This window comes from Salvia hispanica, chromosome 6 (genome assembly GCF_029641045.1).
Source record: "Salvia hispanica isolate PSC_SH4W2 chromosome 6, Shi_PSC_v1, whole genome shotgun sequence".
Taxonomy (NCBI): Eukaryota; Viridiplantae; Streptophyta; class Magnoliopsida; order Lamiales; family Lamiaceae; genus Salvia; species Salvia hispanica.
Genome location: NC_142697.1, coordinates 3,219,268 through 3,232,108, shown reverse-complemented (window position 1 = coordinate 3,232,108; position 12,841 = coordinate 3,219,268). Strand labels below are relative to the sequence as shown.

The following is a 12,841-nucleotide window of genomic DNA, read 5'->3' as shown; positions in this document are numbered from 1 at the left end:
TGCATGATAATTACTACCACTGTGACATTATTCACATACTCATTAAACTAATAATACAAGTATCTTACTAAATGCGTCATAAGAACTTTCCTAAATTTTAATACGTATGTATCATGAAATTAAAACTACCACAATTGACATTTTATATGCCTAATTATTGATCAACCAGCTCCAATTATTAATAATTAAATTGTAAATGTGTTGTCTGTCCATTAACTTTTCGACATGCGTCAAAGACAGAAAATTCATAATTCTCTCATAAATAAAATTCTATTATTGATATGGAGTACCTCACGATTGAATCCCTCCATTCAGTTTTTAATTTTGCAGCATTTTGACATAAAGTATATCAATACCATAGCTGCCACCCAATTTATGTTCCTTTCATCAAACACATTTAGTTCTTTCGCTTGATATCCAACCAAATTTTTAACTACATTGACCTCTTTCTCATTCAAATTTTTTAAATATAGACTCTCCCAAAAGTGATAATGAAAAAAAAGTGCAGAGGATAAAGTGTGCAAGTGAATTTCATGTTCGAAATCATTAGAATTTATCCCGCATTTTTGCTTACAATACCCACCTCTATTCTCTTATGGTGAGGACAATTACAGAGAATAAATCGAGTTTTCCAAATGTATTAAGATTTTCCTTTATCTTTTATCTACTCAACTCATAGAATAAATACACGTATATGACTCTTCAAAAACTAAAGATTCACTCACTATATATGCCATTCGGATCAATTCGCTCGGATTGTCTGATTATTAAGGTCACAAATTTTAACACTAATCCTAAATGTTTGAATTTCAAGCTAGTCTATCGAGTCAAGCTCGAAAAAAATATGTATTTTTAACTAATAATACTATGATTTATTTATATAATAAATGAATACACACAAATGAGTGGCATTTCAAGTCAAACTATATCTAACTCATAGAGGAATGAGATATACTCTCCCGTCCAACAAAATTGATACTCTTTCTATAGAATTGAGGGCTATTTGATTTTTTTCAGAATATAAATTAAAGTCTAGAGCCATAGACTTACCAACTACTTACACCAACTCGTGAGATTAAGGTTAAATTGACTTTAGAATAGACTTTTCAATGCATCATTCTTTCTATTACTTTACTTTCTTTCCGCTTTAACTATTTATTACTCCATTTATCCCACTATAAGAGTCTCTTTCTTTTTTGGGATGTTCCGGTTACTTTTATTTTAAGCAAAAAAGTCTTCTCTCTTAGTACTTTATTTTCCACCCACTTTGTTCTTTTCACTCTTCTATTTTTCCCTCTCTCATTACTTTCCTCTCTATTTTAATTCTTTAAATATCAATATCTTAAATTTTGTGCCAAAATAAGTGACTCATTTATGGCGGGATGGAGGAAACATCATTTTCACGAAATATGTGCAGAAAAAAAGTGTATCATCTTTAGCTGGGAATGGGATGGAGCCACAGATATAGTAAGTACCTCACATTTCAAAATTACCACGGAACATTGGTGCTGCTAACATTTAAACAAATTCCCAATAACTACTTTTGTTGAAATACTTCCCCCGTCCCAATAAATATGAAACATTTGGTTTCCGGCACGGGATTTTATGCATTGTTATTTTGTGAGTAAATGAAGAGAGAGTAAAGTAAGAGAGATAAAAAAGTAGAGAAAGTGATGCTTTTATTTAAGGAAACGTTTCATTTATAGTGGGACAATCTAAAAAGGAAAACGTTGCATTTTTAGTGGGATAGAGGGAGCACTTATGAGTGTAAACATACAATAAATCAGCACCGAGTTCACATACTTTTTGATCAGTCAGTCTAGATTTTGGCATCGAAAATGCAATCTATGTATGGCAGAATCTGCTACAAAAGACAAAAACAATTAACATAATAACAAGATTCAAACTTTGAAATTGAGTAGCAAACAAACATTCTGATATCATCTCAATCAGATGACACTATATATCATCACACGTGAACAGTGTGTATCAGAATTAGGGGTGAAAATAATCAGAATTGGGATTGAAAAATTAGAATACTGTGAGGAAAGTAATAAGAAAAAAGAGATTAAAAATAAACTAATTCTAAAAAATTCACCTCGATACCATATTCTAAAAAGACATCATATTTAATCACCAATTTCAAAAGCGAATTTAATTCATTTTTCTGAAATCTCTTCTTCATCATCTTTCACTGGTTTGAACCTCAACTTCTAAGCTTTTCCGCTTTACCGCCGGAGCCATGGCGATTGATACCGTGCCGCCGCTCATCTCCGCACAAATCAATTACCTCCTCAGTCACTGCCCTTTCTCCGTCAAGGTACGCACCTTGTTGTTCTGAAAAACATAAATTTAAACCACTTTTCTCCATGTGTAGCTTTACCGTTTTTATCAGACGAATTTGATCACATTTCAATAAGTAAAGTCTTAATTCAGCTAGAAGATGAAATGACGTTGCAGGTTGAGCAAATGTGGTCGGGATGCAAAAACCCTAACTTTCTTGATCGCTTCACTCTAGCTATCCCCTACTGCCTTGACCACATAAAATGTGAGTGAGACTTATATTCCTTTATATTCTGCGTTTTCTGTGGCCTAATTTTGTTCACATTTGGAATTCTGAAATTTGATTGTTGAAATCAGGGGATGTTACATTCAATGCTATGTATCCGTTGGCCGCACCTGATGTGATATTTGGTCCTGAAGATGAAGGTTTCCAGCCGTATGCCGGTGGCGCTAGAAAATCTAGTAAAAATAGTTTGGCCAATTGGAACAGTAGGGATCCATCTCAGCTGCATTCTCTTATTGTTGAGCTAAGGTGATTGTTTTTTTTTTTTTGTTTACATCTGACTGAAATTCAAGGAGGATGATTAATTTCTTGGGTTATACTTATGAGGTGTTCGTCTCCTTTCTTTCTGAATTAATGTTGCAGGGATGCATATATGGAATACCAAAGGAGACGGATTGGTGAAGTTGATGATGAGAGAGTGAAATTCGAAATCAGTACGATGCTTTCGAGAGAGGTTAGTGTTAGTATATTTCGTTTTAGAGAGAAACGAATTACCATATGCAAGATTGCTGTCTGTTGTTTTCATATTTGCAAGCAGTGTCTGGTCTTTCTGATCTTCTGGTGCATTTAGTTTCTCTTTGTCTTCTAATTATGTAGCTCAAAGTTGTGTTATATTCTTGTGTCCTTCGATTTTCAGTTAGGAATTTGCATTAGATGATTCTGTAGTTACAGTCCCAATATCTCAGGACACATGCAATCATATATCCTTGTTATTAAGGACTATAATGAATTAATGATGCTTTAATGTTTTTTCCATGAGTACACACATCATGTTGCTTCACTGTATGTATGTCTTAACCTAGGATAGAGTCTTAATCATGTCTGTATCCTCAGAGTTTAGGCTTTTCCAATGCCTTGTCAACTTTATTAAGCTGCAGCTTGTTGTTCTGTAAATGCTAGATGCACAGTTGCGTTACTAAATTTCTTATTTTAGATCAATAAAGTACCATTTTATAAATTTCTTGCACCTTTTTTGAGTTAGAACTCACACAACCCCACTCACGCACACTGGGTGACGCCAACCCTAGACCTACTGGTTGGACTTTGGAGGGGACACTTCTTATCAACTTTCTACACAACATTGTCTGCACAGAAATCTTGTGTTGCAATTACAACAAAGCATTTGGCTTTTTTTGATTCCGAAATGTGGTATAATGTCTCTAATTCTTTCTTCCCAAATGTGTACTTACTTTAAACTAGGGCTGGAACTTTGCTGTCGGAGGACATTAGGTATTTAGGTGTCAGATTGGAAGTTACTAATCATGTCAGGTGAACAATTTTGTGAATAACTAATTTAAACCAACATTGCATAATTTTCTTTTAAATTTTCTGTGAAATTTTGTGTCTATAAGGATTAGTTCTTATGGCTCATGTTATATTTCTATACATGTACTGAAATTTTCATTTGTGTGTATCGGATAATTAGGATCTTAAGGAGCTCTCCATGAGTTGCTGATCTTTGTCTTAGAAACTGCTTCCTAATTGGTTTTTCATTCGAACATATCTCTCTTTTTTGTTTCTTGCAGCAGTTTCATGTCTCAATAAGTTCTGATAATCTGCATTCTTTTACAGGGAATTGAGATGTTTATGAGTTTAGGGACCGACAAGGTAACTGAAGATGATAAGTGTGTTTGGGTCCTACCATAACCTTTTCCCTTTCTTGTATAATTTGAGAATCTTAATTGATATATATCCTCTAACTTGGCTGGTGGCATTTTTGCCATTTGATGTAGTGTAGCCAGAGGAGGTTAAGTTTGCAGTGCCTTTACTGGATATGGACTTAAATAGATTGGTTGCAGGATCCACCTGGAGACATCCACAGAAAGTATACTTACAGGTTGGTACTGCAAAGTTGGTTGTCCTTAAGCCTCTTCCAAGTAGACGAAATGATGTGGTGCTTTGTAGTAATATCAGTTTCTTAATAACCTAAATGACATTGACATGATTAAGAAAAAAACGGACGAGATCGATGTCAGCATCCTCATTTTTGTCTTACTTAACGATGTTAAAGAAATTGGGGCAGAAAGAAAGGAAAATCCAGATAAGCACTCCACTATTGTTGGTGGAAAGAGTAGGGTTGGTAATAGTTAAACATGGTTTGTCCCAAGGTACGCAGTGGCTATGAATCAGCAATCAATGAAACAGTTAGAGCCTTTGAGCTATACTTCTAACTGACCCAGACCCACCCGCTATATCTTCTTTAATTATTTGACTGCTTATTACAATGATCTTTACTAACATAGCTTCAGGATACACAGTAGACGATGCAATTTACAATATTCACTTCATTGTTTTCCTTATACCAACTATATTCAATCATCTTCCATTTATTGACCAAGATTTATTCTATATGTTAATAGGTTATATTTCCTGTCGGTAAAAAGTATTCTTCTGTACCATCACCTCCACGTCTAAAGTTGATTTCTTCTCCGGAATTGAAAGCCTTGTTTTCTACTGAAGATTTGAAACTTCCTACTTGGATGGACGGGATGTAAGTTTTTGTTTCATTTGAATATATGTTCTTTTTAGTTAGATTCTTAGATTGGGTTTTGTATAAATGTCGTGTATGAAACACCGACATTTCCTTATTATACGTATGTGACCTTTGGGTGTCCTTTTTATCTATATGATCTATGTATACCGTTTCAGGTGCACAGCTGAATATCTTCCAAATTTGGAACAAATGCTGAACTCACAGGTTTGCTACAACTTTTCTATTTCTAATGTTTGATAACATAATTTAGTGCAAGCTAATATTAATAAATACTTCCCTTCTCACACTGACAGATTAAAGATGCAGTCTCATCCATTGAAATAAGAAGGAAGTTTATCCAGTCATTGGCACCTCATCTTGGAAGGCCAATAGAAGCTGATCCGGTTTGATTCTTTTACCTTGACCAATTTAACTTATATTGTTGGATTTTGTTTATAAGCGACTGATTTATGTTAATATAAAACTGATCAGCTCTGCTTTCATAATTCATACCAGGTCTTTTGCAGGAAAGCAACGTTCTTATGTTCATCTGGAGTGTTCACATTTCAGGTAGGATATTCTAGCTGACTCTATACTTTCTGTGTTGTGTTGCTTCTTTGACAATCCTAGTCCAATTCTCTGAGACTATGTTTCTACTAGTAATTACTACCAATCAAATTCTTCCATGTGCATTTTCAGTTATTATTTATATGTACTGAAGTCACGGTTCACATTTCTTTGGGGTAAATTGAACATATTTGGAGGATTGTTGGCTTTTATATCCCCCTTGCCTGATCTTTCACCAAGATACATGGATTGAAAACTTCACATCCTCAAAGGAATACCAGGAAGTGACTAGTCCTGTTTGATCAAAGTTGATGCAAAAACAATGTGTCTTTCTTCTCTAAATGACTTTACTATCTACGGAATGTCAGATCAAGACTTCTCATTTTCCTCATATTTTCTGTGTGTGATTTTTTCTCCCATTTTATGAGCCTTTTATTCATGCAATTTTTTCCTAACTTTTATATGAATCTATCATGATGCTTGTACTGATACTAAATTAATTGACATGATGAGTCTAGAGGAACAGGGCAATAATTGCGACGATTTCTAGCTTCTGCGACTCTCATTACAATGTGGTCATTTTCTAACTGAATTTTTCTAAAGGTTTGTACATTTTTGTTACAACTTTTCCTGCTGTTCGGCTTCTCCACTCCACCCACGGTTCAAACCTAGTTAACTTCAATGAACATGAAAAGGATTGGTCTCACTGCACTGAACACTTTTGTACATTTAATATGATTGTGGATGTTATACCACTACTTATGTTGGTCTTGATAAGTGATAAACCATTATGATTTGCTTGTTTGCTTGAAAACAGCCACACTAATTTACTCTACAGTGATGGACTTTTAATTCTTTGAACCTTTTCTTGTCAGGTTCATTTCACTCTCTCTCTTCAGTTCCCGAAGCAGCAGCCAGCTTTAGTACTTCAGAGTTCCCAGGCAAGAATCTTTCCAAACACAGCAAATCCTATTTTAGAGTATTTCCTTAGTTTAGCCCGACTGATTCTCCCGAGTTATGAAATCGACCTTAACCTTCTATGCATTTGTCATTTGGTAAAATCCAGTATTTGCCTATGCCATATCTCGCCCGTACTATAAATTGATGAAGTTAGCTTATGCATCTGCAGCATTTCAATTCACACGGGGCACCTGTCAAGTCACCTACTCTATCAGAATATCCATGGAGTCCTAGATGGAATCCATCCGAAAAGGCTGATCGGATCTTGTAAGTAGTGTTTTTGAGGAGGCGAAGAAAAGAATAACTCGAGTGTTCTTGATAACATTCCTGTGTATTTATTGTGGCAGTGACTTTCTGGCGGATGAGGCCTTGAATTTCAAGAAGTATTGCAATCAGTTGAATCAACAGTGAGGGGTGATACTCCATTCGCCTCTAGTTTTGAGCCTGCCTACCCGTTGAGGAGCCTTTTGCCACACACGCTCTTCCCTCGTCTCTGTTGCTTCATCAGCTGGTGATCCGATTGTAATATTCGTAATTATGTATCCTTGCTATAAGTATGCTTCCTATGTGCTCAAGACAAACACGGCCGTTTTGAAAGAAAAAGAGAACTATTTATCCCTTAGTAAGCAGTTGTCTTGAAGCTTTTTGCGTTTTGAGAAATTGACTTAGCCATATTTGGTTTAAGTAAATCTATCAATATACTCCCTCCGTCCTACTTAAAATGAAACATTTTGAAATCGGCACGAGATTTTATGTAGTGTTGTTTTGTGAGTTAATGAAGAGAGAGGAAAGTAAGAGAAATGAAAAAATAGAGAGACAGTTGTTTTTATTTTAGGAAACGTTTTATTTTTAATGAGACAGTTAAAAAAGGAAAACGTTTCATTTTAAATGGGATAGAGCGAGTATAAGAAGCTAGTTTGAGAAATCTAGGCAATTGCCATATTTAAAAAAAAAAACACAGCAAATTAAAATTACTGTGGCAGACTGGCAGCTACAAATCTGCTTCTTTTCAATATTTTTGGTGAATGAAACATTACATGACTTTACTGTCAACTAAAAAAGAATAACCCACGTCTAAATAAACAGTCATCAAAAGATATTTTTATAGAAACGTACTCCTTCCGTCTCCTATATTTTGTCACCATTTGACCCAGCACGAGTTTTAAGAAATGTAATAGAAAGTGGATTGAAAAAGTTGATGACATGTGGATCTATTTTTATATATTAGTTTTATAATAAAATGTGAGTGATAATGAGTTAGTGGATTACGAGGTCAACTACAAAAAATGATAAAAATGAAGTTATAAATTTTTAAGAACGGATGAAAAATGAAGGGAGTAGATGACAAATTTTGAGGGAGGAGAGTATCAACTATCACGTTTTCGCCACATTCTGTATAGATATTTTTTATAATTGTACGTAGAATAGTTATGGGCCCACAGAAAATTAGATAGAGAAATGGGTGTGTTTGATGATCCATCCATCCCCCAATTTGATGTGTGATGAGTATTTGTGGAGTGCATTGGGAGTTCATTGTACCCAAATCACACAATCCAAAATCACTTGGCCATGTTTCTCACGCATTTACATTTACCTCCCAATATCCCATTTCCAAGGATAATTTTGTTATCAGAGCTTCTGCTGCTTCAGCTCCCCCATTTGGTGGTGATTATTCAGGTAAAATACTTTCATATTCAGACCCTATTCTATGGAATTCATGTTCTATATTGTTGAATGGGAGTATGTGATTTGTATAAAAATGTTGACGACTGAATTCAAGGATGATGAGAAAGAAGAAACCTAGTGATTGTTGAGTTTTGGAGTCTTGCTTGGAATTAATTACATGGTCACAAACCCTAGGAATTCTTCTAACACCTCATTTTTCACAGAGAAACCAACACAAAAAGCAAGAAGAATTGCTGGAATTGATCAGGATGAGATAGAGGATCCAACTAGTTTGGGTGATTCCGATAGTTGTTTCTGCACATTTAATGGGGTGCAAATACACCACAAGATCTGTGATTCAGAAGATACTTTGCAGGAAGGATTGGCTCCACATTCCTCTAACTATACGAAAAGGCTTACTTATCCTATGATTTTGTTGCACGGCTTTGGGGCCTCCGTCTATTCCTGGAGCCAAGTCATGAAACCTTTGGCAAAGCTAACTGCTTCTAAAGTTCTTGCATTTGATAGACCGGCCTTTGGATTGACCTCAAGAGTGGCTCCCTCATCTGCACCCTTGAATCCATACTCAATCATGTTCTCTGTGTTAGCAACAAAGTACTTCATCGACTTCTTGGCTGCAGATAAGGCCATCCTCGTGGGGTAGGTTATGTTTTCCAGTGCTTTGGTGATTACATACAAATTCTAGACATATTATGTGAAGTTACTATACTGTTATGAAAGATTGCATATGAGTTTTCTTCTTGGTAAGAAATGTTTTTGAATATTATTGTTTACACCAACACTTGAAGATTGGCAGGCACTCTGCTGGTGCACTTGTAGCTCTAAACACTTATTTTGAGGCGCCCGAGCGTGTGGCTGCTCTAATCCTTGTCGCTCCAGCAATACTTGCACCTTTTGCTATGAAGAGTGCTGTCAAAGAAAATCAAAAGGGAACTGATGATCAGAATCAGGGAATAAGCTCAGAGTCGAATATGAAGCGCAATTTTCTTTTCAGGCTTGGCAGAGTGTTATCAGGGCTCACTAAGTATATAATAGAGGCAATAATGCATGTCATAAAAGGGATGGGAGGCATGATAAACTCTCTCTATCAGAAAGCTCTTTCGGCAATCTTGCGCTCTGCATTTGGTGTAACTTTGGTAACCAACTTTTTGACTATATATATAATATAATGTAGGAATTGTATAGTCATTTTTTGCCCGAAATAATGTTTCAGATTAGGATGATAATTGATAAATTTGGCACACAAGCTGTTCGCTCTGCGTGGTATGATTCAAAACAAGTGTCTGATGATGTCTTACAAGGCTATACAAAAGTGAGTAGTTACGTCGTGCTGATTATCAACGAGACAAATGATTCCTAGTTTATTTTCGTTGTTGATCAAAGCCTGTGTCTTCTCATATTGGCAGCCGTTAAGGGTGAAAGGCTGGGACAGGGCGCTTGTGGAATACACAGTGGCGATGCTGACAGATTCCATGTCCAACTCAAACAACAAGAGGCTCAGCGAAATCTCGTGCCCAGGTTTAGATATAAATATAATTACTCTACTCTCTAAGCCTTATGATCTGCATACTCTCTCAGAAAGAAAAGGGTAAGGTGAACTTACAGATATTGTATGAGATATAAATTTTTTTCACAACCTTGGATGGGAATTCTACTTTTGGGTTAAATTTGCATGTAAACTGATTGAGTATAATTCTTGTTTAATAACTCAGCAATCGGTTAATTGCATTCAGTTTTTATAAATAGTTGATGGTGACTTCATATAATTTTTAACAGTTTTGATTGTAACGGGCGATGAGGATAAGCTTGTCCCATCGTGGAACTCCGAAAGGCTCTCACGAGCTATACCAGGATCTACCTTCGAATTAATCAAGAACTGTGGCCACTTGCCCCAAGAAGAAAAGGCGGAAGAATTTCTGTCTATCGTAGATAAATTCGTGCAACGAGTCTTTGGCGAGGCTCGTCTGCAAGCAGCGACCTAGAGGTTGGAATTCATTCAACTATATATCTATGGTCTTTAATTATAGTAGGAGTGCTTGATTCTTACTTGTTACTGCTAGTATTGAATGAAGTTCATATAATCTTGTCATTGTCGATTTATTATAATAAATCTTTGATTATTTATTAAAACTCGAGTTTCATTCATTACATGGGAAGTAGGAGCATATCAGTAATAATGAACAGATTACACAGAGAGAAGAGATATGTAATGGAATTAAGTTGAGCGGAATTTGAGCATGCTCAAGCTTGATTAGATTCATTCACTAAGTTGATCCTTGACCTTCATTAACTCAAGCTTAATCGAGAAATTTCGGAATATGGGTCTCAATTCGCTGACTTTTCAGTATTTAGGATAAAATTCGCGAACCTTTCATAATATGAGATCGGGGTATGCGAATTATTGGGAATAGGGTCTGAACTCTCTTCTGTTTCTCTCAAACACATACTTGTAGGCATGTGATTGTGAAATAGTAGAGATTTGTGATTAAAAAATCAGTTGTAATATCAAATATTACGAATTTTTATGGGGCAGTGGTGTTTATTGAGGCAATTAAATCCTATAACATGAGTTGAAGCAGTGTGTGGAGCTACTAGTTGACATCGTTTAAGAATTTATAGCCGCCGTCAAATTATTTATCAGGTAGCAACTACTGCTACATTTTTATGTTGAAAGAAAAAGTGCAAATTTAGGTTTTCTAAATTTTAAATTCATTAGGTTTGCAAATATGAGTTTTTTTTTAATACATTCGAAAAGAACGATTGCAAAAAGAAATTTTATGTAGGTTAGTTTGTCCATTCATAAATTTTTGTGAGTGAATCAATAAAAAAAGAAGTTAAAAAAACTCTTGTTCTAAAAAATTCGCGTGCGTAGATCTCATATTCTGAAAGGTCAACGAATTTAATCTTAAATTTTGAAAGGTTTGAGAATTGAGACCCATATTCATCGAAACATTTTCAGAAAATATTTCGATTTTGAGATATAAAATTACTAAATATTTTCTTTTAAAAATGTATTATTTTATTTGTTATAAAATGATATGTGCATTTATGTCTTACAACAAATAAAATTAGTCAAAGACTAAATACAATTATTACAAATGTATACCCATTAAAAGAGCTTTGTTTAAATGTTAGTATAAAATTTTAGAGAAGTTTTTACTATAGCTGAGATTACGATTAAATTTTTTTAATGGGTTGAATTTTGAAAGACTTTACAAAACGTTTTAACTATAAACACCAACAATAATAATGTCAAATTTGCAGTTATTTTTCTGCTTGTTTTTTCAAAATTATGCTAGGACATGATTTCGAGACGATGGTGCACTTTATAAAAGACCGGAGAACGACTATTGCCAAAGTTTCCCTAAATCTTGTCCAATGCTCCACTAAAATTATTTAGTAATATGCCAAAATCTTTGTATTTACCTATCTGAAAAGGTTATCAATTGAACAATTTTATTATAAAATGATCGAAAATTAGCTACAAACTTGACATGGTTATTCTTCTTCTTGTTGAATTTACTTAACAATCTCTCTATGACAATCTTTGTATTTACCTATCTGAAAAAGTTATCAATTGAACAATTTTATTATAAAACGATCGAAAATTAGCTACAAACTTGACATGGTTATTCTTCTTCTTGTTGAATTTACTTAACAATCTCTTTATTTTAGTTGTTATCAATTGAACAATTTTTTGTTGTCTCTTCTCACTGCTTATTGTCCTTTTTTGTCTTTATTGTTGTTTGTGGGGCGCTTTTTGGTTTTGTTTTGAATTTTTTGTTTTTTCGGTTGATTGGGCGGGTGTGTTGGTTTTATGGCCATTGTCGTGTTTTGTTGGTGGTCTGTTGAGTAGCTCTTAGTGTTGTTGTTTGACGCTTCTTTTGTTTGTGAGTTTTGTACGCTGGGCATGCTTGCTCGCCATTTTTAGCTTGAGCCTTTTTGATATATATAAAAAATTCAATTAAATAATTTTATTATAAAATGATCGAAAATTAGCTACAAACTTGACATTGTTATTCTTTTTCTTGTTGAATTTACCTAGCAATCTCTCTAATTCAGGTAATAATGGAAACATTTTTCGAGATTTATGCTATATAGAAAATTAAATCAAAGTTCAAATTATAATTAAACTTGTTTTCAAAATTCTGACTATAAAATAAAGTAAACTAAATTGAGATTACAAATTGATTTTTTCTCGAAGTTCAATTTATGGATTATAATTAACCATTCCAAAATTATGCATGGGATTTAAAGAAGTACTAACATAAAATCGAAGTAGCAGCGATTAAAATTTCTATCTTTGAGGTATAGTTTTTGTCATTTATTGAAGGCTAAAATAGTATCCATGCTGCTAAAGATCCGTTGAATATTCATAAAATAAAAAATAGTCCTACTATTCATTATTTTTAGTTACTTTTGTGTACTAAATTTATTCTTGTTGAATAAATATATAATGTCATAATATTATTTCCACTCGATGTAATGTACGAATATGTACAACAAATAAAATATAGAATGCCGAGTCAACTTGCCAAGAATGCTGGGTTTCTGGACAATTGGACCAAACCAGTAAACTTAGTTATCCA

At 34.3% G+C, this 12,841-nt stretch overlaps 2 protein-coding genes across 3 annotated transcripts; both read left to right on the top strand.

Moving 5' to 3' along the window:
• The first annotated feature begins 2,123 nt into the window (after positions 1-2,123).
• LOC125205777 (uncharacterized) lies at positions 2,124-7,192 on the top strand. Of its 2 annotated transcripts, none has more exons than XR_016132360.1 (13): positions 2,124-2,320; positions 2,461-2,548; positions 2,641-2,815; positions 2,930-3,020; positions 4,139-4,174; positions 4,305-4,403; positions 4,927-5,057; positions 5,216-5,264; positions 5,354-5,443; positions 5,556-5,609; positions 6,125-6,209; positions 6,482-6,547; positions 6,736-6,795. XR_016132360.1 is itself a non-coding variant. In XM_048104893.2 (13 exons), the coding sequence occupies exons 1-13, from the start codon at positions 2,243-2,245 to the stop codon at positions 6,975-6,977; spliced, it is 1,119 nt and encodes a 372-aa protein (XP_047960850.1). In that variant the 5' UTR covers positions 2,134-2,242; the 3' UTR covers positions 6,978-7,192. The 2 variants fall into 2 exon arrangements, 1 of the variants encoding a protein (XP_047960850.1); XM_048104893.2 differs by lacking the exon at positions 6,125-6,209 and adding an exon at positions 6,914-7,192 and having other exon boundaries at positions 2,134-2,320; positions 6,736-6,833.
• Positions 7,193-8,011: 819 nt separating this feature from the next.
• LOC125205776 (uncharacterized) lies at positions 8,012-10,341 on the top strand. Its single transcript, XM_048104889.2, has 6 exons — positions 8,012-8,243; positions 8,456-8,891; positions 9,049-9,388; positions 9,466-9,564; positions 9,659-9,770; positions 10,029-10,341. Exons 1-6 carry the CDS (start codon positions 8,069-8,071, stop codon positions 10,232-10,234), a joined length of 1,368 nt encoding a protein of 455 aa, XP_047960846.2. The 5' UTR covers positions 8,012-8,068; the 3' UTR covers positions 10,235-10,341.
• Positions 10,342-12,841: the final 2,500 nt, after the last annotated feature.

What these genes read in the sequence shown, in the direction of transcription:
- LOC125205777 (XM_048104893.2), top strand. Translation starts at nt 2,243, where the DNA reads ATGGCGATTGATACCGTGCCGCCGCTCATCTCCGCACAAATCAATTAC. An exon ending in AACAAATGCTGAACTCACAG is followed by an intron (nt 5,265 to 5,353) that starts GTTTGCTACAAC and finishes TCACACTGACAG; the next exon opens with ATTAAAGATGCAGTCTCATC. An exon ending in TAGTACTTCAGAGTTCCCAG is followed by an intron (nt 6,548 to 6,735) that starts GCAAGAATCTTT and finishes ATGCATCTGCAG; the next exon opens with CATTTCAATTCACACGGGGC.
- LOC125205776 (XM_048104889.2), top strand. Translation starts at nt 8,069, where the DNA reads ATGAGTATTTGTGGAGTGCATTGGGAGTTCATTGTACCCAAATCACAC. An exon ending in CTGCATTTGGTGTAACTTTG is followed by an intron (nt 9,389 to 9,465) that starts GTAACCAACTTT and finishes ATAATGTTTCAG; the next exon opens with ATTAGGATGATAATTGATAA. An exon ending in TCTTACAAGGCTATACAAAA is followed by an intron (nt 9,565 to 9,658) that starts GTGAGTAGTTAC and finishes TCATATTGGCAG; the next exon opens with CCGTTAAGGGTGAAAGGCTG.